Raw genomic sequence first — 18,263 nt, forward strand, 5'->3', positions numbered from 1 at the left:
TTGACTTCCGTAGCACTCTTAATAAACATAGTCCAGTTCCTAGTACTTCAGTGTCTGTGTCTGCATTTGTGTCCGCTACCAACGTCCCCGTGTAACAACTACACCTGCAATTTTGGTGTTATCGTAAATTTTCTGATCCAATTTGCCACATTATCATTCAGTTCATTGATATAGGTGACAAACAACAATGGGCCTAGCACTAGTCCCAGTGGCAGTCCACTGGTCACAGGCCTCGAGTCAAAGAGGCAACCATCTATCACCACTCTCTGACTTCTCCTGCGAAGACAATGTCAAATCCAATTTACTACCTCATCTTGAATAGCAAGCAATTCAACCTTCTTGACCATCCTCCTATGTAGGACCTTGTCAAAGGCCTTGCTAAACTCCATGCAGCCAACATCCACTGCTTTACCTTCAACTTTCCCGGTAATTTCCTCAAAAAACTCTTTAAGCACGATTGGTTATACATGACCTGCCATGCACAAAGCCATGCTGGCTATCCCTAATCAGTCCCTGCCTATCCAAATACTTAAACATCTGATCCCTCAGAATACCTTCCAATAACTCCTACTACTGATGTCAGGCTTGCCAGTCTTTAGTTTCCTTTCTTATTCTTAGAATACTTTCTTAAACAACAGAACAACATTAGCTATTATCCAATCCTCTGGCATCTCACCTGTGACTAAGGATGTTTTAAATGTCTCTGCTAGGGCCCTGAAATTTCTGCACTGGCCTCCCTTGTCAGGCCCTGGGGATTCATCCACCTTCTTTGCCTCATGCCACCTCCTCCTCTGTTACCTGTATAGCATGCATAGCCTTGCAGCTGCATTGATTAACATATATAGATCTCGTGTCCCTCTCCTGAATACAGTTGCAAAAACTCCATTTACAATCTCCCTCATCCCTTTCAGCTCCATACATAGATTGCCATTCTGATCTTCCAGAAGACCATTGTTGTTCCTTGCTGTCTTTTTGCTCTTAATATATCTATAGACACCCTCAGGATTGTCCTTCACCTTGTATGCTAGAGCAATCTCATGTCCTTTTTAGCCCTCTGATTTCCTTCTTAGTGTTCTCTTGCATTTCCTATACTCCTCAAGTATCTCCCTTGTTCCTGCCTGCCTATGTCTGTTATGCATCTCCTTATTTTTCTTTACCAGGGCCTCAATATCTCAAGAAAATCAAGGTTTCCTAAAGCTGTTATCCTTGCCTTTTATTCTGACAGGAACATACAATCTCTGTACTCTCAAATTTTCATTTTCTGAAGGCCACTCACTTACCAAGTACACTTTTGTCAGAAAACAACCTGCCCCTTTCCACACTTGCCAGATTCTTTCTGATATCATCAAAATTGGCCTTTCTCCAGTTTGGAATCTCAATCCAAGGAGCAGACCTATCCTTTTCCATAATTACCTTGAAACTGATGTCATTGTGAACACTAGATACAACGTGTTTCCCTACACAAATTTCTGTCACCTGCACTGCTCACTCCCTAATAGGTGATCCAGTAACGCACTGTCTCTAGTTGGGACTTCGATGTATTGATTAAATATGTGGTAAGTTTAAATTACCTATTATCACACCCTTGTTTCTTGCAACTGTCTGCGACCTCTCTACAAATTTGTTCCTCTAAATCCCGCGGACTGTTGAGCGTTCTATAATAAAGTCCCATAAATGTGGTCATACCATCTGCCTGAGCAGTTCGTATGAAAGGAATACTGCGCTATTTCTGATATCAGAGACACATCCTTCTCGCGTTTAATTAGCGACATCAGGACCGCTGAGCTGCGCTGGTCCGCACTGTGTGAAGTAGATCGGGTAGCGGGGGTTACCCAACCCAATAAATGATTGCTGAGCCCTAATGCAATGTGATTAATAGGCTGCTGAGAACTTTGTGTTCGATTAGATTACTTCATATTTAATAAGTTAGAAGTAGGTATGCTTCTTTGAAATGATTCCTCATTTAATACTGTTTCAGTAGTTTGGATTGTTCAAAACTTTTACTTTCAACAAGGCAGTTTACCAAGTCTCTCAGCGACGGAACACAAATTGCGCCGAGAATGATTTGCTTTCCTTTGCAAGAAATTATAATTACAGTACAACCTGTTCCCGATTCTCTAGAGTGAAACAGAAACTACGGCGGCGCTAGTTTAGCGAGTGGTGTAGGAGAGTTAAAGTGTCCTCCCGTGCCCCGGTTTTAATGGGAACGTAAAGTCCCTTCAACATCAGTCAGAATGGATATTGTCAACGAGCATTAACAGCGTTCAGGACTGCAGGACGACAGGACACACCATCTCCTTATTGACGGTTAGTGGTCATTTCTCTCTCGGCAACTCTTCGACAAAAATAAACTACTCGTTTCAGGCACAAGAAAGTGTTAACGCTGGGCGCTTAATCAACAAGCAAACTGCTGGAGGAACTTCGGTGGTCGGGTCGGAGGGGAAGGAATTGTCAACGTTTCGGCTCGAAACTAACTTGTTGGATTTGGGACAGGGTTCATAATAGACTTAAATGAAGCGCGTAGTAGCTACAACGCACTTAATGGCGCTTGGTGCGTTCTCCGAACATAGCCCCGACGTCAGCTTTTAGGGTCACCTCTCCAGATGACCCAGCGCTCAGCGAAACGGACAGCGCAACAGAAGGGGGACCATTTGTTTCTACCCAGTGGAGCTTTTCTTTTCAGGCAAGATCCCGGCTGCTGTGTGTATTTTTAGTCCAGGTGTGTGGTTTAAAGATCACCCCGCTAATCTAACTTCACCAAATTGTTCGCCTGTGAGTAATAAGAGCGGCATAGGAGCTTCCAGGAGATACGTGCTGACTAACTAAACTGGGAATGGCAGGACAAGAGGAATGCGAGGTAGGAAACAATGGTAGAGTGGTATCCTCTTAGGGAGAACAAGAAGTTGAAAGAGAAACATTTTGTAAATCCAGGGAGATGGAAAGCCGTTGATGCTCAGAGGAATCAGATTATCCACAAAGTACGTATATGTCACCATACAACCCTGAGAGCGTTTTGAGGGCATACACAATAACTCCATAATAGAATAATAACCATAATAGAATCAATGAAAGACTTATCAACTGAGCGTCAACTGGTGTGCAAAATACAACAAACTGTGCAAATACAAAAATAAATTAATAATATAATATATAAATAAGCAATAAGTATCAAGAGCATGAGATGAAGAGTCCTTGAAAACGAGTCCATAGGTTGTGGGAACATTTCAGTGATGGAGCAAGTGAAGTTGAGTTAAGATATCCTCTTTGGTTCAAGAGCTTTGATGTAACAATAACTGTTCCTGAACTTGCTGGTGTGAGACCTAAGGATCCTGTACCCTCTCTCCCGATGGCACCAGTGAGAAGGATGCATGACCTGGGTGGTAGTGATCCCTGATGATGGATACTACTTTCCTGCAACAATGCTCCACGAAGATGTGCTCAATGGTTGGGAGGGCTTTACCCATGATGTACTGGGGATTATCCATTACTTTTCGTAGGATTTTCCATTCGAAGGCATTGATGTTCTGTATAGGCTGTGCTGCAGCCTGTTCACATACTATTGACCACACGTCTATCAATGCTTGACCAAGTTTTAGGTGTCATGCTGAATCTTCACAAAACCCCTAAGGAAGTAGAGGCACAGCTGTGGTTTCTTTGTAATTCAGGGGTTCATCCATCTCACTGCAATTACTAAGGGCCCTGAGGAAGTGCACTGGAATATTATGTATAATTCTGGTCTCCCTACCCAAGATAGAGGAATTGGTACAAGGGTTAATATCTGGAGGTGGGTTTTGTTGGTGGTGGACTGATCAGTTTGAGGGTACAGAAACAATATGGGTGATATCATAGAAAAGTATACTGTCGAATCCCTATGGAGTTTGACAAGGATGATAATTGCAGGATGAAGATTTCTCTGGATGGGAAACCAGGTGTCACTGCCCTTAGCATGAAGAGTCAATGGTTCAGGACCACTATGAATGTAAAAGTCTTCTCGCAAAGGGGAGAAAATCTTAGGAATTCTCTGTCCAAGAGGGACATACTGTAGAATCTTTGTTGCTGAGTATGTTCAATGCAGAAACTTATGTTTTTTTTTGGAATTAAGGAATATCAAGGGATATTTAAGGTTTAGTGCAGGAAAGTGGTACTAAAGTAAATGATCAGCCACAATCTGGTGGGATGGTCGATCATGCAAGCGGGGTCAAATGGCCTGTTCCTCATATTTCCCATGCTCTTATATTGGTCTTAGAAAGTACTATGTGAAGCTCAGTGTCTTATCTTCCTTCACTGAACATTTAAAATCTGCTCATTAATATTCAGCATTGGATGAAATTATGATTTATTAGTAAAGGGAGTGCCCGTTCAAATAATTTCCTCATGACAGACTGCAATCAATTTGGATCTCCAATGAAGGCCAGCATTGTTTCTCTTGGGTGATTTGAGAGCAAATGGTGTGATAGCATCACTCAACTTAGAACCAACCACTCTGGTACTTGGGTCAGGAAATTCATTAATAAAAACAAGCATGCTCTAGGTATTGTGCTATCAATTTTCTATTCATGGCACTTTTTTTTATTGCAGGGCTATTGAGAATCCTTCTACTCACTTTACCCTTCTCACTCCCTGTCTCTAGAACTGCACTTACTCCTTCAGATCTTTTACATAGTTCTAGATGTTGTATTCTATGCTTCTTGGTTGAAACATTACTTAACTCCATTCACTCACTTTGGTCTCATTACTCTTCATACTCTTGTCTGAAAAAAAAATCTATTAATGTCAATTTTGAAATCACCATCTGAACTAACTTCAGAAATTCTCTGGATAGAGAATTTTACATTATCTCCAAGCTTGAATGAGAGATGCTTTCTGGCCCATGTTTTGCTTTTAAGTTCATGTTTCAAATATTCCCACCAAATAAATTCATTTCAGGCTATGCTGTCAATGGCTTTCCTCATTTAGAATACTTTTATTAAATCTCCACTTAATTTTCAATAATCAGAGGAATTTTAATAAGGTGATACAGACTGGCATCACATGTTATTTAGCCACTTACCCCACCACCCCACCACCCCACCTTCAAAGGCAATATTTGCTAACTAAATTGTGGCACTCTGCAATGATTTGTTTGTTCTGACCACAAGTTTGTATAACTGTAAGGTAATTTCAGCCCTGTTGACATGGAGTCATGGAGACATGAAACTTGCCTTTCAGCCAACATGTCAATTCTCATCTATTTATTGAACAAACCTTATTCCATTTGTCTGCATCATGACTGTATCCTTCTTTGCCTTGTCTGTTTAAATGTCTGCTAAGCATAGTAATTGTATCTGATTGCACCATCTCCTCTGGCAACACATTCTAGAAATCAACCACTCTGTAAAAAAACTCACCCTTTAGATTCTTTTTTTTAAAAAAAGCTATTCTCCTGATCTTAATTCTATGCCATCATGCAAAAGAGATCTCATCCTTTAGCCTCTTTTCCTCTAGGGATAAAAGACCAACCTATAGAGTCTTACCCCAAACTAAAGTTCTCCAACCCAGTCAATATTTTGATAAATCTCTTTTGCACACTTCACAATGCAGTCACATCTTTCCTGCACTATGATGAAAAGAACTACACACAATATTCCAAGTGTGGCTTACACAGAGCATAGTCATAGTCATACTTTATTGATCCCGGGGGAAAACAGTGCAGCATGGGAGCAGGGCTTTCAGCCCATGATATCTGCTGAAGCTGAAATAAGTGAAACCTCTGAGCGTGTCTGTATATAACCCATATCTCTTTATTGCCCACATATCCATGTGTCTATCTAACGAACCCTTAACACCATTACCATTTCTGCTTTGGCTATGAACCCAGGCACCTCAGTCCAGGCACGTACCATAATCTTTGTTTAAAAAAATGCCTAGCACATCTCCTTTAAACCTTCCCTTTCTCATATTAAATGCACTTTCTCCAGTACTTGACATTGCTACCGTGGGAAAAAAGAGAGTCTCTCTATGTCTATTATCTATCTCCTCTTGTATCCCTAAGTCTCTGTTCACTCAGTGTCCTACAATTTACTGCATATATCCTATCAACATGTCACTTCCCAAAGTGTATCACCTTGCATTGTCTGGGATTAAGTTCCATTTTCCAATGCTCTGCCCCAGCATTCCATCTGAACTATATCTTTCTGTACGCTTAGGTAACCTCCTTGCTCTACACAACACTGCCATCTGCAACCTTACAAACCATACCTCGTATGTTCACAAACAAGTCAGTGATTTATACTACAAGCAAAGTTTCCAATGATATCTTTATGGCCACAAATATCCAGTCAGAAAAATATACTCCCATCACTCCCCTCAGTGTTGTTTCATTTAGCCAGCTTTGGATCCAATTAGCCAGCTCGGCTTGAATTTCAAATAGCTTAACTTCTACACCAGTTTACTTAAGCAGGATCTTGTCAAGTATCTAGCTAAGGTAGATACAGACATTATCTCTCACCCTACCTTCACTGATCTCCTTTGCTACCTCCTAAAATCTCAATCAAATTACTAGGACAGTATTTACCCCCTCACAATGCTATAGTGATTATTTCTCACCAGTTCCTGCTTTTCCAACTGTACATAAATTCTGTGCCAGTATTTTCTCCAGTAATTTCCCTACCACAGGCTTGTAGCTATCTGATTTATCTCTGCACTTCTTAAACAAAGGAACAGTATCAGCTATACATAAATCTTCTGATTGATGGCGAACAGAGATGCAAAAATCTCCATCTGTGCCCCAGCAATCTTGTCCTTTATTTCTTAAAGCATTCTGAAATGGATCTCATATCGTCCTGGAGATTTATCCACCCTTACATGTTTCAAGGAATTCAACACCTCCACGTTTTTAACACCTATATGCTCCAAGCAACTCATCTCACCGCAAACTTGCTAGGCTCCACCTCCTTGTCCTTGGTGAACAAAGGTGATAAGTATTTATTTAGAATATTGCCCTCTTGGTTGCATGCATAAATTACCCTTTGGGCCCTAACTTGTTGCTTGTGACTTACAGAAGGACTTAAGATTCTGTTTAATCTTATTTGCTAAGAATATTTCATAGCCTCATTTTTGTCCTCTTAATTTCTTTTTACATACTCTCATAAAACTTCTATATTCCTCAAATGTCCCTTTTGATTGTAGATGCCTATACCTGCCATATGCTTCTTCTTTTTTCTGATCAAACCTTGTATTCCACTACTTTTCAGAAAAAAAAATCAGCATATCATCAGGTTTTAAATTATGACGTGGAGGCTTCTGCATTCAGACTCCAGGATTTTAGCCATGGTTGCTAGCTGCTTTTTTTTCACTACATCTCACTTCTGCCTGTAGTTCAGCAGCCATGAATGTTGCTGCTCAGGCTAAGATGGTGAAATTTGCAATTATATGTTCTCTATCCACTTCCCCGCTGGAGATAAGCATTCTTCCCAAGCCACAAGGGAAACATCTTTTGGAGACACTTGCAGAAGGAAAGTCATGTAAAAGAGACACTGAGATTATGTAGAGGAGTGGTGATTTTACTGTTAAATTATTGCACATGATCAATTTAATATATTTTTGAAATATGAAACTCTATTCACTTACATTTTCATGACTAAAGTACAAGTAATTTTCAGACAATGCTGACTTAATGATACAAAAGTGGAATGGGTTTTATAAGATTCCTGTGACTTTAGCTGTTTATCTGTATTATCTGCAGGTGAATCAAATGACAGAAATGGGGTTATGCTTGAACTTTTTTTATTTGATCATGTACCTGAGCATGCACTATGCAGAACGTAAGTACTGAAATGTTTTTCAATAAATAGCTCATTCAACATTGATTGTTAAACTTGTTTCTGAAGTTATTGGAAATTAATGATTTCTAGCATTTGTGAAGCTGAATTGTGTGGAGTCAGTAACAGGAATATTTAACGAAGACACCGTACTACCATGCAGTATGGAAGGAGCAGGGATGAAAATACTAACTCTAACAAAACTAAATGAAGATGGATCGAATGGTAAAATTGTCTTTAAGTCTAACTCAAGTGCAAGTGACAGTGGAGTTCAGGGTCGAATTAAATTACGTCATCAAGATCCACCGGATGTGTCTCTGATAATCCAGAAAATACAAGCATCTGATAACGGAAAATATCAATACCTTGTGGAAACGGATCATGGATATGACTATAAAATCATCAATTTGATATTTAGAGGTGGGTAATATAATACTTTCTCTGCTTTTAATTTTCTTTATGAATATTGGTTACGTCTAATTGGTAATAAATTGCAGTTAATACTGTATCTCTCAAAGTGCCTTGATTTGTGAGTTAGTTTGACATATGCAATATTGATAGTTATATTTGTACAGGGAAGAATGACTGAATTTATGTCATCGTTACAAGTCATATCACTGCACCAAATTGTTTTGAATTCTACCAACTTGAGTGAAGCTCTTTTCCATCAAACACTGAATAAATGTGCATGAATAAAATAAGTGATTTTTAGTTTGTGGATTAAATACATAATTTACATTTGAGAATATGGAAGTTTCTAATGAAGCAAGACATCAGAGATTCGTAAATTGTAGACCATTGTGGGTGACAAGAAAAAATACTTGAGTGAATAGTATATAAAGTACATAGGCTTTCTGACATTTGAAGAAGGCAAGAGATAGTAATATATTCGATTAGTCATGATAGCAATAAAGGAGCAAGCTACAACACTTGTAATTTCTGCCCTAGTGCATTAATAATCTCCTAAGGTTATTGGGACATAAAAAGAAGATTTAGTACCTTTAATGATGTATTTGTATACAGTATCTGCAATTGGCAGTAATGCATACAAAATACATTTGGCAAGAAATCATTTTACTGGAAGTATGTACTTTAGATCTTTGGTTTTGAGGCTCTATTAGTTGAAGATCCGCATCTTTTTTTCCTGGATTTAGTTATAGATCTCTTGCACTAAGTAACGGAGAACTCCTACCTCATATCTCACTATGTTCCAGCTTTGATCTGGCTATGCCCTAATAGTTTGATTAGTCAAATAGTTTCAGATTTGAATTACGCAGTGAGTTATATGAATATAAGCTGTTCTATAAAGAAGACTGGGAAATGGCATTCATAATGTTAATATGGGTGTTAGTGCTAATTCTATTAGACATTGTGCATCCAATGCTATGGTCACATGGCTAAAGATGTAAAGCATGTCTTTCAGCTCCATATACTGGGCCACACATCAGCAAAAAAGAAGAAAATGGCAGAACGTTTCTTGTGTGCACAACAGTTGGATATCCACTGGCACAACTTTATTGGAAGACTGACAAAGAAACCAACTTGAATTATAGTGTTGACATCACGCGACTGGGTGTACTGTACAACATCACCAGCTGCATTCCAGTAGTTTATGACTGGTGCTCTGTAAACTATATTTGTTCTGTTTGCATTGAAAATGGTTGCATATCTAAAGGTAAGTTTGAATCTTATTTATCATTAAATGCAAGCACTGCAACTTCTGAGCCTTTATTGTGAATTGGCTGTTTATAAAATACAAGGCCTCCATGTATGCTGTAACAATTTCAATCAATGATTCAAGGAAAAGAAACACATGTACTTATTCACTACTGACACTTAATCAACATTGCGACTTGGAGTACAGTATGTGGCAGTTGTCTTGAGCAAAGCAGGCACATCTGCACGCCAATGTGATAATGATGAAGCAATGTGCTGAAGAGAGGAAATAGAAGACCCTAATGGCTGTGACTAGAGCTGTGTAGACAATGTGGATATCAGGACAAGATCTGAAGCTGGATAGAGGAAGAAAGTTGGGAAGTTTGCAGCTGCTTAATGGAACTTGATAATCAGTTTGAACTAAATACATGATCAAGAATGTCAAAGATCATGAAGCTCCCTTGTGTGATTCATTGTAATGGGGTTTTGAATCATACATCAAAATCATATTTATAGTGGGCAGAAATAGTGAACCCAACAATTATAACTCCCCTCAGTTCTGCGTTGTCACAAATTACCAAAATATGCACATTCAATGAGTGTATGTTTGTAGTCTTTACCTGCTGTAGCTCATCCACTTTAAGGTTTGCCATGTTGTACATTCAGAGATGCTCTTCTGCACCCTACTGTTGTAACATAAGATTATTTGAGTTCCTGATGCCTTCCTGTCAGGATGAACCAACCTGTACTTCGGGACTTTCTGGACTTTCTCCTCTAACCGCTCTCATTGATAAGGGTTTTTCACCTACAAAACTGTCACTCAGTGGATGTGCTTTGTTTTTTGCACCGTCCTCTGTGAACTCTAGAGACTGCTGTGCATGAAAATGCCAGCTCAGCAGTTTCAGAGATACTCCAACCACTACACCTGACACCAACAATCATTCCACAGTCAGGCATACAGCAGGTGTAGAGTTTCGAATGAAATGGCAACTGAGTGTAGATCAGCATGATCTACTGCATATAATTATATTTTCCATTCCTTATAACATGTGGAATAATTTTAATAGCATTTTTCTTCTTATTTTGTAATCATATTTAAAATGTTTGCATTATTTCTGCTCCACCTGTGTTCCAGGGAACACTCTTCAGTTTAACGGTAAAATAGAAACTACTGCAGTGAGCTGAACTAAGACCATTTCACCATGGCTGATCCATTTCCTTCTCAGCACTATTCTCCTGGCTTCTCCCCATAAGCTTTCACGCCCTGACTAATGAAGAGCTTATCAACTTATGCCTTAAATACACCCAGTGATCTGGCTTCCACAGCCACCTATGGCAACAAATTGCCCAGATTCAACAACCATTCTAAATGGACATCCCACTATTCTGAGGCTGGGTCTCTGGTCATAGACTCACCACAATAGGAAGTATATACTCTACAGCCTCTCTATCTAGGCTTGTCAACATTCGATAGGTTTCAATGAGATCACCCCTGATTCTTCTAAATTCCAGTGAGTACAGGCAAGCAAACACTCCTCATAGGATAACCCTATCATTCCTGGAAACATTCTCATGAACATCCTCTGAACCCTCCCCAATGTCAACACATTGATTCTCATATAAGGAGCCCAAAACTGCTCACAATTTTCCAAGTGAGGCCTCACCAGTGCCTTATAAAGACTCAGCATTACATCCTTGTTTTTATATTCTAGTCCCCTGGAAATGAATGCTAACATTACACTTGCCTTCCTCACCACAAACTTAACCTGCAAATTATTCTTTAGGGAATCCTGCATGAGGTCTCCCAAGTCCCTTTGCTCCTTGGATTTTTGAATTTTTCGCCTGTTTAGAAAATAGTCGGTGCTTTTATTCCTTTTATCAAAAAGCATGACCATGCACTTCCTGACACTGTATTCTGATTACAATATCTTTGCCCTTTCTCCAGATCTGTCTAAGTCCTACTGCAGACTCCCTGCTTCCTGAACACTACCTACCCCTCCACCTATCTTGCTATCATGTGCAAACTTGGCCAGTTTTGTGCTTTCTACCGAGCTCCCTAAATCCTTTCTTAAGGACTTCCTCTCTTTCCCTTCCTATGTTATTGGTGCCAATAGATACCAAGACTTCTGCCTGCTCACCTACCCTCTTTAGAATGTTGTGTATCTGATCATTCCAGGTGTCCCTATCATCTCTATACTCCCGACTTGTGAGGACCTTTTTGAAAGCAGTGTTCTATGATTTAGTTCTCTTTAAATTATAATTACATTGAAACCCTCCAAAGCTGAAATTCTCTTCAAGTTGAATCGCTATTAATATGGTTCATGTTTCCTGTGCCTCAAAGAATCATATGCAATAAGTGTGGGCAAGTTGCAGCTGAGCATGAGCATATCTGGCTTGTCTTAAAGTTCCTATTCAGTGTAACCTATGTATCCTAAGACTAGCACACAGTTCACTTGGCCCAGCGCAGTTATCTCATAAATTGATATTCTACATAGTCAATTACAAAATTAAATATTAAGTTTACATTTTTGTGCTACAGAATGTAAATTCTACATTTTGAGAAAAGTTAATTATTCATTTTCCATTGCAGAATTGGATTGTCTAAAAGTTGAAGCAATTTCTGAGCAACCATTGGATGACAATAGAACACGTGTTGGTGTTCTTCTCTGCTTGGGGTTCTTAATGCTGCTGTGCACAGCAGCTTTTTACTGCAGAAAGCAATTTTCTAAAGGTAGAGTATTAATTCTGGTCAGTGAAAGGGAAGGATATAAAACATCGAACACTACAGCACAGTACCATGATATTGTGTTCACCTTTCAGCACAGTCCCATGATATTGTGTTCACTTTTCAGCCTACCCCAAGATCAATCTAACTCTTCCCTCCCACAGAGCCCTCTAATTTTCTTTCATGCAATGGACATCTAAGAGTCCCTTTCATTTTTCTAACGTATCTGCCTCTACCACTATCACTGGCAGTGTGTTTGTTCCATACATTTACCACTTCGTGTGTAAATAAAACCTACCACCAACAGACAACCCTCTACAATTTCCTACAATCATTAAAATGTATGCTGTCTCATATTAGCCATTGATGCCCTGGGAAAAAGGTGCGGGCTGTCTACTTGATCTACACCACTTTTCACCTTATACACCTCTATCAAGTTCAAAGTTCAAAGTAAATGTATTATCAAAGTACATATATGTCTCATGTACAACCTTGAGATCAATTTCTTCCGGGCATACAGAGTAAATCCAAGAAACACAATAGAATCATTGAAACATCATATCCAACAAGGTGGACAAACAACCAATATGCAAAAGACAAAAACTGTGCAAACAGAAATGAAATATATAAATACATAAATAAAGTTGAGAACAAGAGATGAAGAGTCTTTGAAAGTGACTCCATAGAATGTGGAACAGTTCAGTGATGGTGCAAGTGAAGCTGTAAGGAAATAGAGGTACTGCTGTGCTTTCGTTGTAATTGTATTTACCTGCTGGGTCAAGGACAGGACATCTGAAATGATAACACTGAGGAATTTAAAGTTGCTGACACTCATTCTCATGAATAAAGTCATCTCTCTTTCTTCTTTGCTCCAAAGTGAAAAGTCTTAGCTTGCTCCACTTTTTCTTATAAGGTCTGCACTCTAGAATAGTCAACATCCTGGTAAGTCTACTCTGCACCCTCTCTAAAGCTTCCAATCCCCCAAATAATGAAGGCCAACACACTGTACACCTTAACCACCCTATCAACTTGCATGATAACTCTAAAGGATCTATGTATGTGCACCACAAGATCCCTCTGTTCCTCAACACTGTTAAAAATGCTGCCATTAGCGCTGTACCTTACCTTCAAGTTTGACCTTCCCAAGTGAATCACTTGACACTTTTCTGAACTGAATTCCATCTGCCACTTCTCAGTCCATCAGTCCAGCCCTATATTCTGTCAATGTCCCATTGTAATCTACGACAACCTTCTACACTAACCACAGCACCACCAATCTTTGTGTAATCTGAAAACTTACTAACCCACCCTTCCATTTCCTCATCCAAGTCATCTATAAAAATTACAAAGAATAGGGGTCCCATAACAGGTCCCTGGGAATTCCACTCGTCATCAATCTCCAGGCAGAAGACATTCCATCTACAACCACCATCTGACTTTTATAGGGAAGCTAATTCAGAATCCATACAGGCAGGTTTTCCTAGATCACTTCTCTGCTTGCTTTTCTAAGTGAGCTTACCATGGGGAATCTTTTTTGGTGCCTTACTAAATCTATAAGTGCCAAATCTATCACTCCATCTTCACCAATTTGTTTTGTCACTTCCTCAGAAAAGTCACTCAGGCTCAAGAAGCACGACCTCCCCCTCACAAAGCCACACTGATTGTTCCAAGTCAGACTATGCTACTTCAAAGACTCCAAAACTGGTGTTACATAGCAGTTTTTGAAGGTTCTGTTCTCCATTCCATTCAATAAAGACCCATTCACACTTTTACCAATCCATCTTTCTCTACTCCAACTTTAGCTAGGGTAAGACTGCAGCACCCACCACACTTAACTGAGTGACCATTTTTCATAAAAGAGTCTAAAGAGCATCAATCATAAGCAATATAAAGTAAAAGTGGCCATTGCTGACCTCAGTCTTTTTCTCGCTCAATACCATCACATATTCACTACAGAAAATAAGCAATTTAACAGCAAAACATCTCAACATGGACAGAATTATAATGAAATCTGACACTGATCTTAAGAAGGAGATAATATCCCATGCAAAGAAATAACTGGTCCAAAGTGGTGGATATTGAGAGGTACTTGAAGGAGAGAAGGAGAGAGGATTAAGAGGTGGAAAATTAAAATCTGCAATAAATGTTTACTGGAAGCCAAGTGTGGAGGAAGCAAAAAGTTTCCAGCAAGTTGCAGGGTCTTAAAATGAGAGAAACACAGGTTCAGGAAACTACTTAAATGCATGGATAACAAATGTAAGGCATTGCTTAAAAATGAACTATTCAGATCAGCAAGGTGTAATGACTGAATGGATTTGGTCCATTTAACATGAAAACTTTAAAACGTAGAACATAGGGGACAAATATGCCATTTGGCCTTGAGTCACCATTTAACGTGATCATGGATGATCATTCACTTCAGTATTCCTGCCTTCCCTTTTCTCTTGATCCTTCTAAGCCAGGGGTTCCCAACCTGGAGTCCACAACCTCCTTGGTTAATGGTAGGTGTCCCTGGCATAAAAAGAGTTGGGAACCCCTGCTCGAAACATCTAGCTACCCTCTTGAATATATTTAATGTTTTGGCCTCTACTCCCTACTGTGTGTATAATTTTTCCGATCTCGGTATGGTATACACCATACCTTGAGCCATGACCCCTTCTTCTGCACTCCTCAGCCTCTATTTAGTCCTCTTAGATTTTTTGTGTGTGTGGCTTTTAGGAAATCCACCTTCATTCTTCTAAATTAATGTCGATATTTGTCTAACTGACCCAATCTCTCTGCATAGAATAGTCATTCCATCTCAGGGATCTCTCTGTTAAACACTTGTTCACTCCACCCATGACAAGCAGATTCTTTCTCACATAAGGAGACCAAAAGTCCAGTTGGGCTTTCACCAAGATGACAACATTGCTTTTGCAATGAAAATCATCTAATATGAATACTTGCTTGCTTCAACTATCAACGTACAAAAGCACCCACTTGAAACACATTTCCTTTTCCCAATTTGTCATTGCTTAGATAATAATCTGCCTTTCAGTTTTCAGAAACAAAACAGATACCTTCACATTGATTCACATCAAAATGCATTAGCCATGCATTTGCCCACTGAGCACATTTTGAAGTTAAAAAATGAAGAGAAGTTCTGCAGCAAACTAAGTCTGAAATGGTTCATGGTTAAGTATTAAATCACCTGAGGCTGTTTCAAGAAACATCTTTTCAGATTCAATGTAATGCTATTTTTACTTGAAATATTAATGTTGTCATTTTCTCAAAAGCATACACCAGGAAACAATCTGCATCAGCGCTGGTATATTTTGTGGGTATGTAACTTTTAAGAATATCTTTACAATTTCTAAAAGGAAGGGTTATCTTACCTTTAATTAGAACATAGAACAGTATAGTGTGGGATCAGGCACTTTGACCTACAATGGCCATAATGAAAACAAAGAATTTCCATCTGCCTGTACATGGTCTATAACCCTCCAGTTCCTGTCTGTTTATGTGACTGTATAAATGCCTCTTGAACATTGCCATTCTGTTTTTTCCAAGTTCCTGCCACACACTGTGTAAAAAAAAAGCCTTGTAAATCTCCTTTAAATTTTTCCGTCTCACCTTAAAGCTATGCCGTTTCGTATTTGATATTTCCACCTGGAGCAAGATTCTATCAACTATGTCTGTGCCTCTCATAATGTACGATGCTCCTATCTGGTCACTCCTCAGCCTCCTGTGCTCAGGCAAAACAATCCAAGTTTGTCCAACGTCTCCTTACAGTGAATACTCTTTAATTCAGGAAATATACTAGCAGACCTTCTTCAAAGCCCTCACGTCCTTTCTATAATACAGCAACATGAACTGCTAACTGTACTCCAAATGTGGCCTTACCAAAGTTTAATACAACTGCAATATGACTTCCCAATGTTTATACTCAACACCCCAAAAGCTGAAAGCATGTATGCCAAATCCCTTCCTTACCACCTTGACTTGTGTTGCAGCTTTCAATGAGCTATTGACTTCTTCCTCAGTATCCCTAAGTACAATAATGCTCCTCACTTCCTGCTATTTACGGAACAAATTCCTTGTGCATTTGACCTCCCAAGGTACAACACCTCACATGTATTCAGATTAAACTCCATCTGCAATTTCTCTGCTCGTATTTCCAATTGGTGTATATCCTACTGATTCCTTCCGCACTATTCACAACTCCCCCAGTTTTTGCATTGTTTACAAACTCAGCCACTTACTTCCATCCAAATCATTTATATAAATCACAAGCAACAGAGGTCCCAGCTTTGACCCTTGTGGAACGTCACTGGCCACAGACCTCCAGCCAGATTAACACCCCTGCGTAATTATACTCTGTCTTTTATGGCCAAGCCAATTTTGCATCCAACCTATCAAGTCTCCATGGATCTGTTGGGCCTTAGTAGTCTCGATTAACCTACCACAAGTAACCTTATCCACAGCTTTAATACAGCATTTACTGCCTTGCCATTATCAATCACCTCAAAAGGCACAATCAAGTTTGTGATATATGTCCTCCTCCAAAGGAAGGAATGATGGAGTAGACTCGATGTGCCAGTTGGCCTAATTCTGCTTCTGTGCCTTATGGTCTTTGCTTTTCCAGATACGAGTAGATCCTGTCCATAACAATTCTCTCCAATAATTTTGTGTAAGGCTCACAGGCCTGTAATTTGCTGGTTTGTCTCAAAAATAGAGGAACAGCATTGACTATTCTCCATTCCCCTGGGACCTGTCAATATACAAAGATATCTGTCAAGGCCCCAGCGATCTCCTGCCTTGCCTCTCTCGGTAACCTGGGATAGATCACATTAAGCTCTGGGGATTTACTCAGCATAATACTCTTCAGCAGCCCCAAGTTCTCCTGCTGTTTAGTATCAACATGATCTAGAATATCAGCATAACACACTCAGATCTCACGATCCTTCGTGTACTTATCTTTGAATGCAAAATATTTGTTTCCTCTGAGGTTCCTTGAATTCCATCCTTCAACTGACGAGTTATTTTTTTCTCCAACAGATGGTGAAGAAAATTGAATATGTATATCAAGTTAATTCTCAAAAAAAGAACCAGTTTCTGTCATCAATCTACTCCTGTCAATCAACATAATTATTCATGTTAATTAGCAAAATCACTCCTGTCAATATATTTTCACTAGATTCCTGTGTTGATAACTCATAGTTTAATCAGCTAATCATGTTGTTCTTTCTGCATCCAAATAAATGGACTGAAATCTGAACTGAGAGATATCAAAAGAAAAAATTAAGAGAATTTTCCGAGAAGCAGGCAGGATGAAGCCTGACTTTCTGAAGGTTATGATCAAGGCACAGAACAGCTGAACTCAATAAGAAAAATAAATCCTTTCTGTTTGATTACTTAACTTCGTGGAAATGTAATAAATCTTTAGTAATCGACTTTTAAAATAAATATACTCCAGATTTTAGACAGTATTCAGAATGATTTTATTGTAATGGCAAGTTAATCAATTTTTCAGTCAGAAAATTAATGTGAAAGTTATTTCCTAATTCCAAAACCATGTTCCAGACATCCCACCCTGCAAAAACTCATTACAGGGAGGAAGCATCCCTGCCCCCCGCAACCCCATATCCCCCCACCCCCCCCACCGGTCGACCTCCAAGGGTGTATGTAATACTTTGTTTAGTGCTTTTGTCTAATCTGTAAACCAAGTTGGATATATGCAGAAAATGTGACATTAAAATATGTATTTATATTATATTATCATGTTTATTCTATTACAACTTTAAGCAAGTCTACAGGGAGTTTGGCCTCATTAATAGCGTAGCTCCTTAGCAGCCAGCCAGCTAGTTTAAGTAACGTTAGCTATGCTAATGAACGAATGACAGCTGTTAAACTCACCTCAACACGTCTTTTACATTTTAACCCACCAAGGGCAATAGAAAAGTCACTGTTGCAAATAGTGCAGTGAGCAACACTGTCATTATTTTTGAGGTCGACTGTAAAGCCCACCCACAGAGAAAACTGATAGGTCTACTTCGCAGGGGTCCCCAACCTTTTTTGCACCCCGGACCGGTTTAATGTTGACA

At 39.3% G+C, this 18,263-nt stretch overlaps 1 protein-coding gene across 3 annotated transcripts; it reads left to right on the top strand.

The window, feature by feature from the left end:
- Nucleotides 1-1,835: 1,835 nt before the first annotated feature.
- LOC134360238 (butyrophilin subfamily 1 member A1-like) lies at nucleotides 1,836-17,934 on the top strand. Of its 3 annotated transcripts, none has more exons than XM_063074338.1 (7): nucleotides 1,836-2,307; nucleotides 7,724-7,802; nucleotides 7,893-8,219; nucleotides 9,223-9,474; nucleotides 12,046-12,186; nucleotides 15,456-15,500; nucleotides 17,218-17,934. In XM_063074338.1, exons 2-7 carry the CDS (start codon nucleotides 7,733-7,735, stop codon nucleotides 17,232-17,234), a joined length of 852 nt encoding a protein of 283 aa, XP_062930408.1. In that variant the 5' UTR covers nucleotides 1,836-2,307; nucleotides 7,724-7,732; the 3' UTR covers nucleotides 17,235-17,934. The 3 variants fall into 3 exon arrangements, with proteins under 3 accessions (XP_062930408.1, XP_062930409.1, XP_062930406.1); XM_063074339.1 differs by lacking the exon at nucleotides 1,836-2,307 and adding an exon at nucleotides 2,389-2,719; XM_063074336.1 differs by lacking the exon at nucleotides 1,836-2,307 and adding an exon at nucleotides 2,737-2,857.
- Nucleotides 17,935-18,263: the final 329 nt, after the last annotated feature.

This window comes from Mobula hypostoma, chromosome 22 (genome assembly GCF_963921235.1).
Source record: "Mobula hypostoma chromosome 22, sMobHyp1.1, whole genome shotgun sequence".
NCBI lineage: Eukaryota > Metazoa > Chordata > Chondrichthyes > Myliobatiformes > Myliobatidae > Mobula > Mobula hypostoma.

What these genes read in the sequence shown, in the direction of transcription:
- LOC134360238 (XM_063074336.1), top strand. Translation starts at nt 2,834, where the DNA reads ATGGCAGGACAAGAGGAATGCGAG. An exon ending in GAGCATGCACTATGCAGAAC is followed by an intron (nt 7,803 to 7,892) that starts GTAAGTACTGAA and finishes AATGATTTCTAG; the next exon opens with CATTTGTGAAGCTGAATTGT. An exon ending in CAGAAAGCAATTTTCTAAAG is followed by an intron (nt 12,187 to 15,455) that starts GTAGAGTATTAA and finishes TTTTCTCAAAAG; the next exon opens with CATACACCAGGAAACAATCT.